The following is a 20,481-nucleotide window of genomic DNA, read 5'->3' as shown; positions in this document are numbered from 1 at the left end:
TCCCCTCCTCCGCTCCTGACCGCATGTGCCGCCATAGAAATAAAACGGGTGTCCCCATTCAAGTCAATTATAGTATAATGGATGGAGTGTACCCATAGGAGCAAAGCAGGAAGTTAAAGCAGGAAGTGTACCCATCAATATGTGTTGTGATTTGTTGATTCAACTCAACTGACATTACAAAAAATACATTCCATTGCATGAGCCACATCAGTTAACATCATTTGAATGAACATTCTACATTCCAACAAGGAGCAACAAAGTTCCATCACGTTATGAGTCCATGTTACCGCAGAAACGGACTCAACCGCACAAATGCCCCGCTGTCCTGTCTTCAGTCAGCTGTTCGTTGATGGTTATGACAGTTATTTTATTTACATGGCGGTCTTCATCCATAACCGTCGTTTACACGATTATACGGTAATTGTGCCAGCCCTAGTTAAAAAAAAAATTTTTTTTTTGGAACTTTATTGAATTTATTGCTGTTGACATGAATGTGTAGCTCCATGTTCAGTAGGAGACGTTAGAAAGAAAACACCACAATTTGCACGGAAGTCTGTTATGTCAGATTCAGTCTTGTCACATGGCCCCAGGCCTCTCTAATTTGGTCAATCACATCAGTTGGTTAAACTGGGATTTATCCTACTGAACATGTCTGCATTACATTGCCTGGAGTCTGAATACTCCTTGTATTTTAGCCTTCATCTTCAGCAGTCGTACTGTGCGTAATTTCTCTCCTCTTCAAATTGCTCAGAACAAGAATTGTTCAGAATCAACTTCATTTCCAAGGCTACTGTTCCTGATCAGTTTCCATGGCAGCCAATAAACATGCTCTCCCTTCCTCCCTATTTATAGAGAGAATGCATTGCTGCTACTGCTCCTGTTGAAATACCAGCATCCATGCAGCATGCATCCATGTGATTGGAAGAGGAGAGGAGGAGGTGGAGGAAAAGTGCAGGATAGGGAGGGGGCAGGTGGAAGAACGCCAATTTCATCAGGGAGGGTTTGTTGCTCACCTGCCTGCTCCACACTTTAACAAAGAGAACAATAGACAGAGTCTAGAGAGCTGGCTGGATATGAGAGCAGAGCAGACACGTCCGCTTGCTAACTGCATTAGCTTGAAAAGTACTTTCTCAGTTCCGGCCTCTGTGATAAAAGCACTTCAAATGGGGTAATTCTGCGTCGTCTGCTTTCTTTACATTGGAGTGTGGTGGGGCTAGAACTAATTGTCTTGGTAAATACATACTGTTTTCTACTGTTGAATTAGAAATAAATGGGATGGAATTTAAAACCTTATACAAGCCTGTGCTTTAGAATATGTTTTTTTGTTTGTGTGAATGACGTTCCTTAGGTAGAGTGACAGTATGAAAAGCATAGCCTTTCGACTTTTGTTTGACGGCACATCAATCATTGAACTTACTGCATACGGTCCCATATTTAATGTGGCGCTTAGCAAGATGCCATATCAAAGCAGTGTTTTCATAGAGCTGGCCCTCCTCCATTCTGCTGTGCTCGACACAACTTCATCTCCGCAGTCCACTTTACCTGTGATATGGAAGAATGCACATTGGAAGCTTTTTACTCTTCCACCGTGTTAAAAATAGAAATGGAAGCACTCCCAGTTAATTAATCATTTTTTTGAAATACTTTTTTCTCCTATCTACCTGCACTGTCATTGTAAACAGACTCATTTTGCTAGGCGCTTCTGTGGAGGCAGTGGCAAACTGTACCACGATTTAGAAGAAATTCAGAGAGCACCACGGCCAATGGTAGCCTACATGATTTGGTAGTTCATTCAGCTCCTTCAGCTTTGCGACAACTTGCTGATGTAAAACGGGCTGTATAAAATAAATCAGGTTTATTGATTGATTGATTGAAACAGAATGTGCTCGGAGCCAAGTAAGATGGATCTCCATCTCAACGCCCCAGTCGTTTACGAAGCCGGTAAACCGAGTCACTCGTTCACACAATGTGAAGTATTAGGTCGGATCTTAATTAGCCTAGGCTTAGATCTTTAAACATAGGCTATTTGATGTTGTGCAGGAAAGGGAGCGGTGCTGTTGTATTTCATTCAAGCCCAAAGAGATCACACCCGGGCTGTGATTTATCAGGGAGGGATATCTCTCTTCTCTCATCTGCATGTAGATAAGATGAGAGCGTTAGCGAGGGATCATTGATTAAAAAAAAATCTAAATGAATAAAAGGAAGGGCAGCAGCCAGGATTGAGCCGTGGGGATAAAATGAATGCAGACAGATGGAGTAATACTGTAGGTAAATAGAAAATAAAGTTATGCACTGGATTCTCTCCCCGACCGACACACAATGACGGACCAGTTCGTGTGGTTTTATATGCTTGTAATTGAAATGGCGTTAAGACGCAGATTTAATGAAGGTCGTTTAGGATCCCTCACTTAAAGTTAATTCATGTGCTAACGATATTGGCCAATGTGTTATAGGTGTTATACTTAGATCTTCAAGTCTATTTTCTCGTCAAGGCCTGTACTGACTGCCAACCAGTTAATCCACAACGAAGACTAGCCTAGCTTTATGTGCTCGTAAGCCATCAGCGTATTCCCTCAGGATGTCAGGATTGTTGAGCTCAGACGTGTGTGTAAACCTAACTCATTGTAACTGTGGAAGAAGAAGAAGACAAGCCTATAGTGAGACCGTGATGATGTCAGCTAACAAATACTTGCAGCCTCCAGTGTGAGCTATAGGTAGCTGAGAATCCAGCTGGCAGCATCAGAATGCTGATTATGTCCTCCTCTGATCTGCTTGACCTCAATAGGACATACTGCCCCTGACCCCTCGACACTCTCAGTGACTGATGACCCAGTGACCCCTCTATCTCCTCTCCACTGCCTAAGGACATTTGTTCTTTAGGTCCAGTGTGACAGCAGTCACAATCTAATGACAGTCTTCCTCTACAGTTTCTTCATATGGCCACCGGTTCTGTACTTAGATCCTGTCCCTTGTCTTGATGCCTTCAACTGTGCCATGCTGTAGTTCTGCACTTGAGTTGACTTAACAGCGGACCCGTCAGTTAGGTAGCCTGTATCTCTCCGTGCACAGCAACGCATCAATAGGTCAATAGGTCAATTTGCAAGTGAAGCAAGTTAACCAATAACGGAGGTGCATAAAGATGGCGGCACCCATACACTAATCACAATTTCCATTTCGGCGTGTTGTACATTGCTCTTCGTTACTATTTTGTTTGGTATGGGCATTAGCACAGTATATTTGATCCCAAATGTAGCATCAAGACGGCTGCAATTTTGAAAAAACGAAAAAGTAGATTGTGCTGAATTATTGACGTATAGAAACATGTCGCGCGCCGTAGTTTAAAAACTCTGGATAGTGCTAAAACAATGATGTCATATCTGAATTCTGCCATCTTTATGCACGTTCGCCATTGAAGTGCGTGCTGGGCAGCCAGCATGGGGACAGATGGTGACTGACAGGTTCTGTGGGCTATGCATGCAGGGGGGTGGGCGGGGGGCTCAAAACCAGCGGGGGACACACAGGCCAAACATTGTCTGAAAAAACTGTTTCATCACTGCCCTTCTTCCAAAGTCAGTACAGGATAGTTTTAGTCTGTTTCACCTTTAGTCCTTTCCCCTAACGTTGCTCAATCAGAAAAAAAATAATTTGATCGGATGTGTGTGTGATATAGTTCTATGACGTGTGTGTGTGTGAGACTGTAAGCCAGGGTTCCCCAACTGGCGGCCCGTGGGTGGTTTTATTTGCCCCCCCCCCCCCCCCTCCCCCCAGTTTTCAGAGAAATAAATGTAAACAAGGTTAGAAATGATGTTTTAGTCAAATGTTATATCTGTCTGAGGTTCTTGCCATCAATTTGCAGTTTACAAATGATTTGTAATTATGTTCTGGCCCCCTGACTATCCTGCTGTAGGCTAAGTGCATGTGTGCGCTCATAAGTGTGTGGAACCAAGGGGGTTAGATAAAGAGCAGTGCAATGGATGGGTCTGAGGTTTGAGCTAAAGGCTGTGTCTTGTCAGTCTAGCTGTTGTGTTGCCTGAAAGGCAGCTAGCTTGCTGCAGCACTCTGGACCTCATTACTGGGAGTGGCGGCTCTCAGATCCTCCTCGCTCTTTGCTGCAGCCGGCGGAGCCACACTGACACAAGCAGGCATGAAATGAACACCCACCAAATACGGGTAGATTTATGTATTGGCGGGTAATAATGTCTATTTCCCCAGCCACGTTGGTGGGTGGTCAATTTGCAGGGCTCTACAGTGCAAGCATTACATTTGCTAATAAAGTCAAGTATGAGCACATGGTAGGGTTAGAAAAAATGCTGCAGTAGCTGTTTTCAAAGTATTTCGGATGTTTTATTTCATAGCTGCTAATTGCACAAAGAAATACGAATCCTATACAATATCCAACCTTGCCCAGCAACACTGCCTGGCAGGAGAGCTGTGTGCAATGAAGTTAAGTGCTGATATAGATTCATTTTTGGAGGCGCTGCGCACAGGCCTAAAAGTTGGTCTAATTTACTCGAAAGTCTACAAAGTCAGACTTTGTCCTTGTGTTGCTTGGCTATTTAAATTGTTTTGTTCATAAGCTCGGTTGTTTTTACACGTTAGTTTAATTCTGCTGCTTCGACTGAAAGCGAAGAGATACCCTAACCTAGTCAGAACTCACATTTCACACACACACACACACGCACACACACACACACCTGAACAGGACTCGAGTGGCCATGTTACCACGGTAACCTCCCACCCTTAAAGGAGCAAGCTGAACATTTTGTCGCTGATATTTTGGTTAAAAGACTCGGGTCACAAAAAAATGAAATGAATTTGAGCAACATACCACATTACTTCTTACTTATATATATCTTTTGTTTTAGAAACATTACAAAGCATGGTCATCTGTTTTTGTGTGTTTTTTATTTAATAATGGTGAAAAAAATCTGAGTGGCGGGTAGATTTTTAAATCTATTGTACCTGCCACAGTGGCTGGTGGACCAAAAAGTTGTACACAAGTCAAACAAACACCAGTGGAATGAATGTAGAATGAATGTAGAATCAGCTCCGAAATGGAAATGAAGACCGGGGCCTCCATCCTTATGGGGTCATTAGGATGGTTGGTTCTGGGCCTGGGTTTGGTCAGGCAGGGTCATTGTGCCTCAGCTGATCTGCTAATGCTTAAAGACTCTTAATGCTTCGAGACTCTTAATGCTTCTTATGCCTGGTATGGGTCTGCTGATAAAGGTTCCTGCTAAATCAAGTTCTTAATGTGTTTCGTCTGTAGTCCTAGGGACTTCACAAATTTCAGACAGTTGACAAATCACATTTCACATGTGGTTTTGAAGGCCCAATGATGCTCTGCAGCTCCTTGCTCAATGTGGTGAGTAAAAAGGGAGACATATTGAAGTGACTGATGCATCCCACTGGGCACATACCTCAATTCAACATCTATTTCACGTTGGTTCAACATCATTTCATTGAAATGAGGTGAAAACTGCATTTATTCAACCAGTGTGTGCCCAGTGGGATATCACTTTGCTATATTGAAAATGTGCAACGACAGGCTGCCTTTGAGTTTCTTCCATTTTCGCACACTTTCATCATAGTGAATTGTTGCCAGTTATGTCATTTTTATCTATAACAAATAGGCCTAACACTTTGTAGTCCAGACACGCGCCAAGTGTCTAACTGCAAAATGTAATCCCCATTTAGGTCTCCCTGCTGTCACAAACAAGGTAGCCTCCCTCCGCCTCTTTTGGCAACCTCTCTGATGTCGGAGATCTGGTCAGTCATACGTTACGTCTGATATCTTCCCATCTCTTTATTTTCTTCCTCTTCCACCTGTCTAAGCTGTCCACGGAATGACATGACTGACTCTCCATTTCTCTTTCTCTCCCTCTCTCTCTCTCTCTCTCCCTCCCTGTCTTTCTCCGACAGGATGAGAGTTCAGTGAGCAGTGAGGACTTTGATATGACCGACCCCACATGGATATCAGCTGATCACGGCCCTGCTTCCGACCTGAGTCCCCCGAACCGCGGAGAGAGAATGCACAGCCCCCAGAACTCGCACATTAAGGAGGAGGACGGTAAGAAAGAGCTACTACTGCTGCTTTCTCTCTCTCTTCTCCTCTGATCTCCCTTCTCTCTCCCCTCTCTCTTTGATTGAAATGAAATTCCTTATTGGTATGGTTTGTGGGGGAAACGGGGAGCATTTCCAATGTCACTTCCCACACTCACACTCACACAGTCAGTCAATGTGTAAGTTAGGCTGGGAGAGAGCAGGCTTTTTGGACTGTGATGTGAATGGAGTGGAAGGCCAGGGTGAGGGGAGAGAAGATGTTGGAATACATTTAGATCAAGCGAGCCTCACCCTGCTGCCGTGCTCTCTCTCGCTGCTTCCGGTGTGGGGGAAGAGCTACTGTTCCCACACCAGGGAGGAAGGGTGTGAACGGAGGGGGTTGGATGTTATGGATAGAGCTGGGGAAAGAGGGGCAGGGAGCCTGGTCAGGTCCTCTAGACCAGCTAGAGAAGGCCTCAGGAGATGGGGAAAGCCACCAGCACCACCTGAATGGTGTTACCCTTGAACTCTGTGTAGAGTCATGACAAAGGGTCGACGTATTCTAATACACACTCTGTAGCATCCAAGTACGAGTGGTACTGAGCAGAGAAACATTTTCCCCTTAATACGAGTACGAGTGTGTTTTACTATGCACCATAATGCCTTTCCATGGCTCCATTTGTCAGTGGGCTGTAGAGATGCTTGGCTGTCGTGGGTGACGAAGCGTTGCCTGCTGCAGCTGCAGCTGCAAGGTAAATGTGCAAAGGTAATCTTCCCGGAGAGAGCCATCATTACATGTCCGCTCGTGGCAAGCAGCAGCAGATGGGCCCTGGGAGCAGCATCGCACCCGGCGGGTGGATGCACCGACGAAAATAAGCTAATAAATCAAATAGTTAACAGAGGAGAACACTGCCAGCCGTGCTCTCTCCTTCTCTAACTCTTTAGCAGACAAATATTGTCGAAATCCTATCGGCTATTCTTATATGCAAAGTCGAAACGTCTATACAGAACTGGTTTGTTGTTAGCTAGCCATTTGTGTTGTAGCCTATTCGTTTTGTCAGTGCATCAAGGGAAATGTTTTCTGGCTGGGGATATGAAGTGTTAACAGACAATCTTGACTTGCTAACAATGTGACTGGGAATGATTTACCGGAGGGAGTAAACCTTGCTCCTCAGCCACACTAGCTGCTTATTTGAATGGACTGGCTCCTCTCCCTCCATCCATCCCATTTGTCTGGGGGGGGGGGTCACATTTTGACTCGGAGAGCTGTGCCATGTTCCAAGAGGTTCCCCAAGAGGTTCTCAGGCCCTGTGGTTAAGCGTGGCTATGATTTCATTGGGGCTCCAAAGGGAAGCAAGAGGGGGTGACTTCCTGAGCCTGAGAAGCTCCTCAGGCAGCTGGCTGAGCTGTGGACTGGCCACTCGAGGCGCTTTTACTGGAGATGTGACTGGAAGGGTCATTGGGCGATTGTCTGTGACAACAATATTTACTACTCTGTAGTACCTTAGGCACTAGGCACTCCGTCCCTCACCAGGGATCATTCATAGTAAAAATGCTTTTCTCCTCCAAGTACTCCCATGGTTCCGCTGCTGCAGAACCAAGAACGTCCATTACAAGTGATTTAGGAAGTTGTCCGTTTGTTTCTGTGTGTGTTTCCTGCTTTAGATTCAGCGCTAAAATAACAGAGCACTACTGTACTTTTTTAGGTAGCTTCTGTGATTTCCCACACTGAAATACAGCACTGTGCCGTATAGGGATTGTGGTGGGAAACACTATGCTATATGAGCACAGGCAACCAGGACTACATGGTCCATGTCTTGTGTGTAGTACTATGGCTAGCTTTGAGCACACACACATACACACACAATACGAGGCTAAACTGGCTGTAGGAACCATCAGACTGGCTGAGTCATTTCCCTACATTTCTCATGACCGTACAGTGTTTACGTCCCTGCTTCCCCGCCTGGACAAGAGGCAGAGAGAGAGCAGAGCAGAGTACTACCACTACCACTACAATGCTGCAGCCTCTAGGCCAGTGGCACACACGATAACCTAATGTGTTTGAAGTCACGGAAAGTAGGCCAGTTGAAAATGACAAGAGGATTTTGATCCTCCTCCCCCCCGGAGCTAAGCGATCGAGGTCAACTGTTCCAACAAAACACATAGATGAGAATAGCAATGCTGGATTATCTAATAGTCAGCGTAATGAACTGAGGAGGCCCGGTGGCAAAATATTCTTGATGTATGGACGGCTGGAATATGGATAGTGTTGCTAGGTAATGAACCCCCGCTGCGCCAAAACACTCTTAATAGGACAATACCTAATAAGTCCTAGCCAATACTTCTTATAAGCACCACAGACTCCTTTCATCAGTATCGGATAGTGTACCAGAACAACAGTTATCACTGAGAAAATGACATGAGAACATATGTACTGTACTGTGCCAACCAGAGAAATTCCTTGGACAAATTAGCACATTTTGATTGATTGATGAGGTTTTCAAGGTAATGGCTTAATGTTATGTGTAATGAACAGGGATTTGAACTCAAGTTTATTGATCTTTTTTTGAAAATATAACCCATGGGGGGGGGGGACACAGCTGACCTTCAAAAACAGAGAAAAACAAAGTGTTAGGCTTCAGGCACAATTGGGATTAAAGATGGCCGACCCATTGGAAACGTCAGTGTGTTTTGAGTGACCGCGCCATGAGAAGCCTCATTAGTGTCAGCCGTGTCAGGTCCATTTACGTGGTTTCTCCAAGCCAGGGATTCCTTGAGTACTGTCTGTCCCTGACCGTAGTGTTGTGTTTAAGACGCAAGCTAGGAGGCCATCTGAATAAACCTGCCTCTGTTGAGAAGAAAAGTGGTTACATTCCAACAGGCGCCCTATTCCCTATACAGTGCACAACTTTTGACCAGGGTCATTAGGTTGCCATTTGGGCTCGGGTCAACACTACTGCATTATATAGGGTGCAATTTGGTACGAAACCAGTATTTCTACTACTGCAAAACGCATACAAGGGGAGGTGATACAAAATCGTGGCGATAATCATGTGATAACCTAATGGAAATACTCTGAAATATTCAGCGCCGTTAACATATGATATGTCACAGTGTGTTCTATTTGATTATGAGTGGGTTTGCCAAGTTCATCTCTGGGAGTTGGGGCTCGAGCAACCGCACGAGCACGAGAGAGAGGCTGCAGAGTGAAGATGAAATCGAAAGGCGTCTTCAGATGAATTATGGGAAAGGAACAGGATAGGAGGACTAGGCTGCTCTTTTGTCCAGCTAAAATATACCCCCACCTACCCCCAATTCCACAGGCTTCTGAGAGATGCCAACTACCCAAAATGTATGCACGCTAGCATACGTGCTGGCGTGTGGTGTGGGAGGATGTCTACCACTAGTTGTGTCCTCATTTGTGCAGGGGAAGGATGCTTTCCACTGAGATAGGGCCAGAAGCCTGTTAATTATTAACTGCGCCCCCCTCCACGACACACACAAAAAAATAATAAGGCAAGTAAATTAATTATTACAAGCAAAAGCTCACTCGCAGGGAGAGAGACGGGTAACAATTTGTTTTGTTTACAGGAATGAACACCAGCTGTGATTGAACGCCTGCCTTCCTGTTGGCGTATTTATAATCAGTGTGTGTTTCTCGGGGAAATTGCAATTAGATGCCTGACTTTTAGCAGGAACAGTGTCTCCAACCTGGTCTTAATGAGGCAGTAGCAGCTTTGAGTGACTGGCTGGATGCAGCCTCAGAATGTTGGGACTCTCCCTCCTGGCTGGCTGCCATAGAGGATAGAGAGGTTTAGTGACCTCCATCTGCTTTCTTCCCCCTGCTAGCTAACTGGTAAGCTCTTCCCGGTCTCATTCCCTGGCTGAGTACAAGGTGTGTGCGTGTGCGTGTGTGTGTGCGTGCGTGCGTGCGTGTATTTTTAAGACCTTGGGATCACTCCCCACCCATGTCTCATATTGTTTTATGGGAGGGTAGAAGGGTGCATTTCAGAGAACCGGCGTAAAGGTTGCCCCATAAATCTCAAAAATCTGGAAGTTTGTACCCGTCCGTATCAGTCACTCTCCTGGTTCACCCCACTCTCAACACCCAATTGGACACCTCAGATAAGATAAGTTGCGACGACGGAGTGTCTGTTTGTCTTTCTAAATTTGAACGTTGGTTCCTCAGCAGCAGCCAGTGACCTGAGGTATTGTGACAGCTCAGCAATATCAACAGAAGGGTTCATAGCAGTTGAGCAGCACCCTTTCGTTGCTTCACTCTGTTAGTGTGAAATAGCTGCCTGTTTCACACGGCTAAGCTTGCTACGTATGCATAGAGTCAGCATGTTAGGCTGCTACCTACATACAGTGGAGTAGAGTGCAGTGTAGCACAGTAAAGTACATTACAATAGTACTGTACAATATAGTGCGGTGCAGTGAGTGACTAGGTCTCCCTGCCTAGACTAATGGAAATATTCAGTTCAGTCGAGTACATGCTTAACTGAATGAACGACAAAGACGGAATGCAATATGACATTTTATTAAATAGTTTGGGGAATGGCCTCGGAGCCAGATGATGTGATGGCATGTAGCCCTATGCGGTGCTGCTGGCATGGAAACCCCCCGCTGGGGGAAAGGAGTTCCAATGATGGGCCTTAAGGTTATTATAGCTGGTAGTGGTGGGGAGGTGGATGGCTGTCAAAAACTGTTGCTGGAAAACAGCAACGACGGTAAATTGACGTATAAATACGTCCCAAGATTTACGCCCATTGGTTGAGAGAGAGGAAGGTGATAATTGCAGGAGTGAGCCCATAGGCTAAACAGCAAATATGAGGAGTGTCCATTATTGTGCTTATAGACTATAAGGTAAATAGGTGAATGACATTCCACACATGTCTAGTAAGAAAGAGGAGAAGAAATAAGACGCTATGATAATATGTTTGTATTCATTCCCACAATGCCTGTAGAAGAGGAAACAAAGTGAATGATGTTATGCTTACTAGATGACGTTAAGCGAGCATTCAGACCAGCCTTCCTGATTTGAACTTTTGTGAACTAGATCTGTGTTTGTCAGTCTTAACACAGCCCGGTGACGGTGTATGTCCCATCCCTCCACAGTGGGGAATGGGGGCAGAGTAGTTCCAGAGCTTACAAGACGAGACAGATGTTTCCAAGAGAGGGAATATGAGATCACCCAGGAACCCAGCTGCCGGATTAAGCCTACTACACCGCCTACTGACGTGGATAGGGCTGTGGCGGTCATGACATTTTGTCAGTCGGTGAAGCAAATAAGCAAATAACTGCCGGTTGCACAGTAATTAACCGTTAATTAACATAAACACTTAACATCTCCAGGCTTCCACACATAGCCTACAAGCCACTGATGCAGACCTTTGGAACATCTACATTTAAACAAGTCGAATAGCCTACACCATCACAATAAATCCATTCTTTATTTTAGACAGGTCTAAAGAAACATGATATGAAGAAAATGTAGTCCATCTCAGAAGAACAGAATAGCATACTCTGAGTTGTCCTTATGTTAGGCCCTGATCTGGCTATGCCATATAGCTGTGGGCTACACTAGTTAATTTAGCAGACAACATTTGTTTAGAATCGCATGTCATTAGTTGATATTATTTTATAGTATGAAGAATACAACTGATCAAAGCTGAATAAAATAGAGAGGATGTTTTCTCCAAACGATTTGAGGGAGCGCGCACATGCGGCTATCCTGTGTTGAGCGTTAACAAAGAAACAGGTCCTCCTATATTCTTAATTTAGAGTTATTTATGTAACTTTAGTTTTGATACAAATGTTGGGTTATTTGTTTTGATTTTTAATACATTCTAAGGCTGCATGATGCGACTCTAATGATGATTTTTTTAAAGTCTCATGAAAGGCATGAACTTGTTTTTTTGCACAGGCTGCACACACTTCATTAGTCTCTCATTCACAATTTGACAAGGACTTGATAATGCGTTGAATTTCCTGGCTGCATCCCCTTTGTGTGGCCGTAATGCCCCCTAAAAATGCCTTTTGTGGCCAGTAGCCTTTCGGCCCTTGGGCTGAATATAATAATTATAATTCCCTTTTCCCGGCTGCATCCCGAAGCACCTCTCATCTCACTCACATGGCTCTCAGTCACATGATCGGGTCTTACTCACAGCCTGCAAGTGAAGACAGACACATCGGGGACGCAACTGCGTGCGTCCTTAGCCAATTCCAAGGCGCATATTGAAGATATTGGAAGAATTGTCCACATTTACTTTTCGTCAGCCAACAAGATGACTAGGCCTAACGAACAGCAAAAGCACTAGCATATGTCAGTCTACTATCCCCCATAGTACAAAAGTTGACCTATTCTGTGCGAGAAATAAATATTCCAAACATAGTCTGGGACAGTTGTGGGATGCGATGGATCCCAAATTAATACAACCACTAGCATCAAAAAACCTGTTTTAAGCAATGAGCCTGACGCAACAGATGAGAACGTTTAGCTTAAAACGTTGATAAACTATTAGGCTATTTCATCACATTATAAGCACAGCAATGCGCACGTGGCAGTATGGCTATATGTGCAAATGTTCCATTAGTGGGAAAACACCATTATCAAAAGTGACCGCAAATGCGATTATGCATGTAACGCTTTTATTATGAAGGTACATTCTTATGGTGAAAATGATCTTCCTCAAACTTGAAACTCACACGCTGCGTATATATGCCAGTTAGGGTCTACACCCATTGTTGAGTGGATTAATGTGCTTTATTTTAAGAAGTTATTTGGCCACTTTAGTTGTGATACAAACCATATCAAAACATATAGGCCTATGGGCTAGGCTACATGATGTGTGCGACTATGATTTGAAAAAGTTGCACATAACAAAAGCATGCGCAATGTTTGCCTTAAGGTGGGCATCATTCACAAGTGATAATATATCATTAGGGTGGGAGGAGCTCTGGGCCACAACACTGACAAACCCTCCATAGTCTCGAAGGTGAAGATTAGCATGCTCTCGTAGCCATATTTACACTTTGCATACAGTAGGATCTTCATTTGTTCACTTTTGTGTTTGCTGCGGATGTTCCTGCAGGAAATGCGAACTTGTAGTGTGTTTAAGGGTTAAAGGTAGCCTCAGTGAAATGACGTTGCCACGACCAGAACTGCAGATATTGAGATGAGCGAGATGCATGACTTTGCTCTCGCACAGTCACACACTGTTCACAGCGTGGTAGCCAGAGCACCAAAACAGTGGAGAATAGAACAGCCCATCAGTTAGAATAGAACAGCACATCATTTAGAATAGAACAGCACATCAGTTAGAATAGAACAGCCCATCAGTTAGAATAGAACAGCGCATCAGTTAGAATAGAACAGCGCTTCAGTTAGAATAGAACAGCGCATCAGTTAGAATAGAACAGCCCATCAGTTAGAATAGAACAGCCCATCAGTTAGAATAGAACAGCCCATCAGTTAGAATAGAACAGCCCATCAGTTAGAATAGAACAGCCCATCAGTTAGAATAGAACAGCCCATCAGTTAGAATAGAACAGCGCATCAGTTAGAACAGCCCATCAGTTAGAATAGAACAGCGCATCAGTTAGAATAGAACAGCGCATCAGTTAGAATAGAACAGCGCATCAGTTAGAATAGAACAGCCCATCAGTTAGAATAGAACAGCCCATCAGTTAGAATAGAACAGCCCATCAGTTAGAATAGAACAGCCCATCAGTTAGAATAGAACAGCCCATCAGTTAGAATAGAACAGCGCTTCAGTTAGAATAGAACAGCCCATCAGTTAGAATAGAACAGCCCATCAGTTAGAATAGAACAGCGCATCAGTTAGAATAGAACAGCGCATCAGTTAGAATAGAACAGCGCATCAGTTAGAATAGAACAGCGCATCAGTTAGAATAGAACAGCCCATCAGTTAGAATAGAACAGCCCATCAGTTAGAATAGAACAGCGCATCAGTTAGAATAGAACAGCGCATCAGTTAGAATAGAACAGCCCATCAGTTAGAATAGAAAGCCCATCAGTTAGAATAGAACAGCCCATCAGTTAGAATAGAACAGCGCTTCATATTAGTGTTAGGAATCCTTTCATCTATACAATTTTGTAACTAACAGACCAATTATTTTTGCTTTCCCCAATAACATGCAGAGCAGAACAATGCTCACTACATGTAGCGGTTTATCCTATCTTCTTTTCTCTCTTCCCTTTTCCTGTTTGTCTCTTTTAAGGAGCTCTAGTCTGCATATATCCCCTGCCCTCCCGAACCCACCCTTCCCTGTACTCTCCCTCACAGTGCTGCTACTGCCTGCTGCACCCTGTGAGCAGTCTGATTCCCTGCCTTCTGCCTTCCCCCGTGGGGATTGGGTTTTTGCTAGAGGGAAATGAGATCAGATAAAGCTCCCTCCGGCTCTGACTCTAGCCCTGGCCCCACAGTATCCTACACTCCAGTCACTCACACAGCCACAGCCTGATACTGCTGTGCTGCACTTGCTGGCCATGGAGGGAGACAAGGCAGACAGGACAGGACACGGCATGGCTGGGCCTGAGGTGGGACTGGGACTGGGCTCTGCTGAGGAGATGCTGTCACATGAATACTTAGTCAACGTCATGCTTACTAGCTAAGCTAATGTCCACGGCCATCAGAAATACGGTATCATTCATATCAGGCACAATATATAAGATTAACAGTGTTATTCTTGTGGCCCATGTTACTCTTATACAGCACATTTCCAAATCCTTTTCTTTTCCCAAGATACTCCCAACATGGCCACTTCCACTTGGATATTTGTGCATAGATGGATTAAGGCCAGAAGAGGAAGTGGAAAGTGTTACCTATCTGGGACTTCTAGCTCCCATTCTGAGCAAAGCTGAGGTCATCATTTACACTGTACACAGTTTTCTGTTTCTGTACACAGTTTAAATGTTTACATTCACGGGTCAATTTTCTCATTCTACTAACCTTCAACCCCACTCGTTTATGTCCCTCCTAGCCATGAGGATATTGCCTGGCTGTGTTGTTCTGGCTGATGGAGGAAGGGGGAGTCAGGGCTAGGGGCTTGTGCCGGGGCTGCTGGGGAGTAGGTGAGCTTTAGAGTCTGCCTACTCCAGGGACAGGCACTCCCTGATGATGAATGGAATTGGCTATGTACAGTACACTATGTACTACGCTAGGCTAACCCCAGACACTGAGACACAGTCAGACTAGCTATACAGTCTGTATAGCAGTCTGGCTGCACAAACATGGTCCCCTCCCTTTCCTGCTCCGGTCAGACACTTTCTAGGCTAAGTGTTGCTTGTCTCCTGTTATTCCCCTCGTGTAGAGCTCAGTCATAGACATACGGCAGGTCTAACTAAAGTTAGTGGGCAGCGCAATATCAGTATTCTATGTGTGATTTTTGTTTGCTTTTCTATTGTCAATGAAACGACTTTGTAAAGACGTACCCAAGATGATGCCAAACTGACATCCATAGGTAGAGAGAAATGTTCATGGATAATGCAGAGAAAAGTCAAGTATGCCTAGGAAACGTGCATAATGGGCGAGTGTCTGACTGGCACGATGTCAATGTGTCGTGTGAATGGCCAAAAAAAGTCGAATCAGCTCACCTGCTTTTACACTATGATTTGAGTGTTAGATGTGCATTGTTTCTTTTGAATAAAACATATGTACACCTTCCTAATATTGAGTTGCACCCCCCCCCTCTTTTGCCTCAATTCGTCGAGGCATGGACTCTACAAGGCATCCAAAGCGTTCCACAGGGATGCTGGCCCATGTTTGGGGTTAACTCCAATGCTTTCCACAGTTGTGGCAAATTGGCTGGATTACCTTTGGGTGGTGGACCATTCTTGATACACATGGGAGACTGTTGAGTGTGAAAAACCCAGCAGCTTTGAAGTTCTTGACAAAAACCAGTGCACATGGCACCTACTACCATACCCTGTTCAAAGGTACTTAAAACTTTTGTCTTTCTCATTCACCCTATGAATGGCACACATACACAACCCATGTCTCATTTGTATCACGATTTAGCCATCCTTCTTTAACCCGTCTCCTCCCCTTCATCTACACTGATTGAAGTGGATTTAAGTGACATCAATAAAGGATTTTTCACCTGGATTCATCAGGTCCGTCCATGTCATGGAAAGAGCTGGTGTTTTTAATGTTTTGTGCACTCAGTGTAGTTTCACCATATTAAAAATGAAAGTTCAGTCCACATAACAGGGTTGACCTTAAAAAATAAATATTTTTCTTTTTCTTAAAATGTATCACATAATAATAATCTTCAGAGATGTCTTTGTCAAAGCAATAAAATAGCTAGGGCTTTACAATGATGGTGAAAACTTGGGAGAAATGTTGAAATGAAGTGGGTTAAAATCTTAGAAGTCACAGAGAATGCACAGAGGGACGTGTCAAAATGCAATATTTGTGCACAATTTCTACTTAAAATATCAAAGGTACGCAAAAAGCACTAATTTCGTGGAATGACCCTTCTTTGCTTATTGTTCAAAAATCTTTTGGAGTGTTATTTGTACTGAAAACAAAGCGGCAGAAAAATGAGACACTGCTGGTGGTTGGCTTTGAACTCGGGAGGAGGGGAGTTAGTTGGATGTGGGGTGGGGGAAGATGACGTGTGTTTGTGCACTTGTGTGTGTGCGCGAAATTGTGCATATGTGAGTGTGCATATAGGCTATAGCATTTGTGTACTGGCTAGTGAGTTTGGGAGGGGGAGGCACAGTCAGAGAGTGCCAGCGCTTAGCTCCAGTGGCTGGTACTGCCTCCATCTTGTGCAAGAGAGCATAAAGTTCAATGAGAACAAAGGTCACACACAGACAGAAACACACAGAAAAAGTTATCTTTAGTGCTGTATGTTCCCATTGTCATCCTCCATGAAACAACACACACAGACAAAAATACACAAACGACACAAGCTACTTTTCTTCTGAATTGAGTGTGCATTAGAACTTTAGCCAGACAGGATCAACATCTTGATTGCAGTTGTGCAGTTTTACAGCAGGCCATAAAGTGTTAATAATCTTTGGTACAGGGACTCGGGGAGGAAGGTACTGGGTGTAAGGCTGTCAGAGTGGGCTGCTGTTAATGGACCGTTGAGGCCCAAAATAATGGGCACGACACAGCACCCTGTGGCCACCCCTGTATAACACACGCTGGCTCACACCTCTTTCAAGGGTGAACCCTCGGACATGGGATAATCACACTCACCGATATGCGCTTCACTCTTCGCTTTTATTTAGTAGCCTACATCAGTGCGCTTAAGCAAGGTAGGAAAGGTTTTGTCGGAGCAAAATAGGTTATGTTTGTTGTGTTAATTTACTAAAATAAGCTGCAGACACAGATCATAGCCTACACTCTTAGAAAAAAGGGTTCCAAAAGTTTTTTTGGTTGTCATCCCTTCTGTGGAAAGCAGTGGAGGTGCTGAGGAGAGGACGGCTAAAAGTATTGTCTGGAATGGAGTAAATGGAATGGTATATAACACGTGTTTGATACTATTCCATTCACTCCATTCCAGCCATTAAACTCCATTCCAGCCATTATTATGAGCCGTCCTACCACCAGCAGCCTCCACTGGTGGAAAGGGCTCTACATGGAACCAAAAGGGTTCTATCTGAAACCTAAAAGGATTATCATATGGGGACAGCCGAAGAGCACTTTTAGGTTCTAGATAACACATTTTCTTCTAAGAATGTAATCATACTTTGTTTCCAGCAGTGTGCATGTATCAGTGCTACCTACCTCTTCCCCCTTCCCATCATCGTTATTCATTAGGCTAGAAAACCCCCATTGGCTATTAGCCAAGAGAAAGTGAGAAGTGTAGAGTCTTTGTGCAGCGCTTCCCGGACAAATAAAAGGCAGCTGCTGACTCCTCCTCCTCCTGCGCCAGTATCGATAACCAGCGCCCCCCCAATCAGCACCTACTCCCCGCATCCAGCAGACAGCCAGCCCAGCCACCCACCCTGCCTCTGCCTGCCCCAGTCTCCCAGAATACAAGTGACAATGCCACAGAGCGCTCAGTCCCATCACCATCCCCACCACAGACCCACACAACTGGGGCAGCCTCTCCTCTTTTGTCTCTCTCCATCCCCTTTCTATCCCCTTTTCTTTGTGGCAGGCCTTCAGTTGAACGATTGCATTCTCCAAAATATGATAGAGTAAGCCTACAGTAGGCCCTATGTGTAGGCTACTATGTGTGGATTGTAGCCTAGTGTCAATGTTATTAGTAGGAGAGGAACTCTGAAGAGATGGTTGCGCTTGTCCAGTTGAATGAATCAAGAGCATCAGGCTTCTTCTCAGAATATGGCTCATGTTACTGAGGAAGGCTGTTAACACCAGAGATGTGTTCTGTCCTATTCTGTCCCTTCCTCTAATGTTAGTCGTGGGGGTTGGACTGAGTGGGAGATGAGGCACTCTTCTGCTCGCTCTATCTCTCCCTACCCCCCATTTAGTACTGCATGAGGGATGCCTGTCATGGTCACCTCCTCTCCTCACCTCCGCTATCTATTCCTGGTTGGGTTGAGACTAAGCCTGCTCCTCCTCAGTACCTGCACGCCTGTCGTATTGTACGAGCATGTCATTCTGTGGACACCTCATTTTGTGAATGTGTCACTCCTTGACATAGCTGTCCTGTATCTGAGCCTCCTGTCACTCCCCATCATCACCGGGAGATATGTGAGCACTGAGCGGCAGACAGCCACACGCGCATGTGCGGGCTCACACACACACACACACACACACACTTTCTCTCTACTTAACTATGAGAGCACTCTCCCAATACTGTTTCCTGGCCCTCCATCCTATGTAGGATGCAAAAATGCCTGAGCTGCCTTCTCTCTCCACCGCTCCCCGAGCTGCCAGACGGAAATGTTTATCCCCTTGTCTTCCTCTGGCTGTGAGGTCAGGTTGGACTACTGATGGTATGTGTGGACTAGGTGGTATGTGTGTTGGTATTGTGTATGCCGGGCTTGGAGGCAGTGTGTAGGAGCGGGGCCAGGTGGGGCTCCACAGTCTGGCCCTCTGTGTGGCTGCTGTGTGGGAGGGAGAGCAGGAAGGAGGGGGCTTTTCTCTCTCTCTCCTCTCTCTCTGTTCCTGTCTCTCTCTTCTCCTCAGCACTGTATTTTGCCTCTTAAGGCCAGAGACAACACATGCTGCGGGCAGCACCTCAGACAGTCCGTGCAGCACCGTGGGAGAGACGTGGAGAGGGGGAGGACTGTGCCACTGACAGAGGGAGGAGGGGGGAGACAGTGGGTGAGAGAAAGGGAGGGAGGACTGAAATGATACAGAGAAGGAAGGGGGAGGACGTTAAGGATACAGAGAAGGAAGAGGAAGGGGGAGATGTTAAGGATACAGAGAGGAAGAGGAAGGGGGAGATGTTAAGGATGCAGAGAAGGAAGAGGAAGGGGGAGATGTTAAGGATACAGAGAGGAAGAGGAAGGGGGAGATGTTAAGGATGCAGAGAAGGAAGAGGAAGGGGGAGATGTTAAGGATACAGAGAAGGAAGAGGAAGGGGGAGGACGTTAAGGATACAGAGAAGGAAGAGGAAGGGGGAGATGTTAAGGATACAGAGAAGGAAGAGGAAGGGGGGGGACGTTAAGGATACAGAGAAGGAAGAGGAAGGGGGAGGACGTTAAGGATACAGAGGAGGAAGAGGAAGGGGGAGGACGTTAAGGATACAGAGAAGGAAGAGGAAGGGGGAGGACGTTAAGGATACAGAGAAGGAAGAGGAAGGGGGTGACGTTAAGGATACAGAGAAGGAAGAGGAAGGGGGAGGACGTTAAGGATACAGAGAAGGAAGAGGAAGGGGGAGGACGTTAAGGATACAGAGAAGGAAGAGGAAGGGGGAGGACGTTAAGGATACAGAGAAGGAAGAGGAAGGGGGAGGACGTTAAGGATACAGAGAAGGAAGAGGAAGGGGGAGGACGTTAAGGATACAGAGAAGGAAGAGGAAGGGGGAGGACGTTAAGGATACAGAGAAGGAAGAGGAAGGGGGAGGACGTTAAGGATACAGAGGAGGAAGAGGAAGGGGGGGACGTTAAGGATACAGAGAAGGTTGAGGAAGGGGGGGACGTTAAGGATACAGAGAAGGAAGAGGAAGGGGGAGGACGTTAAGGATACAGAGAAGGACGAGGAAGGGGGAGGACGTTAAGGATACAGAGAAGGAAGAGGAAGGGGGAGGACGTTAAGGATACAGAGAAGGAAGAGGAAGGGGGAGGACGTTAAGGATACAGAGAAGGAAGAGGAAGGGGAGGACGTTAAGGATACAGAGAAGGAAGAGGAAGGGGGAGGACGTTAAGGATACAGAGAAGGAAGAGGAAGCGGGAGGACTTTAAGGATACAGAGAATGAAGAGGAAGGGGGAGGACGTTAAGGATACAGAGAAGGAAGAGGAAGGGGGAGGACGTTAAGGATACAGA

At 45.3% G+C, this 20,481-nt stretch overlaps 1 protein-coding gene across 5 annotated transcripts in view; it reads left to right on the top strand.

Annotated features, from left to right (window-relative positions):
- The window catches only part of LOC129830288 (nucleolar protein 4-like), a 134,146-nt gene that overhangs the window by 75,958 nt on the left and 37,707 nt on the right, over positions 1 to 20,481 (top strand). For 3 of the 5 annotated variants that reach the window (XM_055892754.1, XM_055892753.1, XM_055892755.1), the window contains one exon: positions 5,923 to 6,070. In XM_055892754.1, coding sequence (XP_055748729.1) covers positions 5,923 to 6,070 — 148 coding nt within the window. Of the gene's footprint in view, positions 1 to 5,269; positions 5,366 to 5,413; positions 5,770 to 5,922; positions 6,071 to 20,481 lie in introns of those variants that run through there. The other 2 variants (XM_055892756.1, XM_055892757.1) reach the window with 2 other exon arrangements.

The sequence above is a fragment of the Salvelinus fontinalis genome, chromosome 31 (genome assembly GCF_029448725.1).
Source record: "Salvelinus fontinalis isolate EN_2023a chromosome 31, ASM2944872v1, whole genome shotgun sequence".
Classification (NCBI taxonomy): domain Eukaryota; kingdom Metazoa; phylum Chordata; class Actinopteri; order Salmoniformes; family Salmonidae; genus Salvelinus; species Salvelinus fontinalis.
This window is presented reverse-complemented; position numbering and strand designations above follow the sequence as displayed.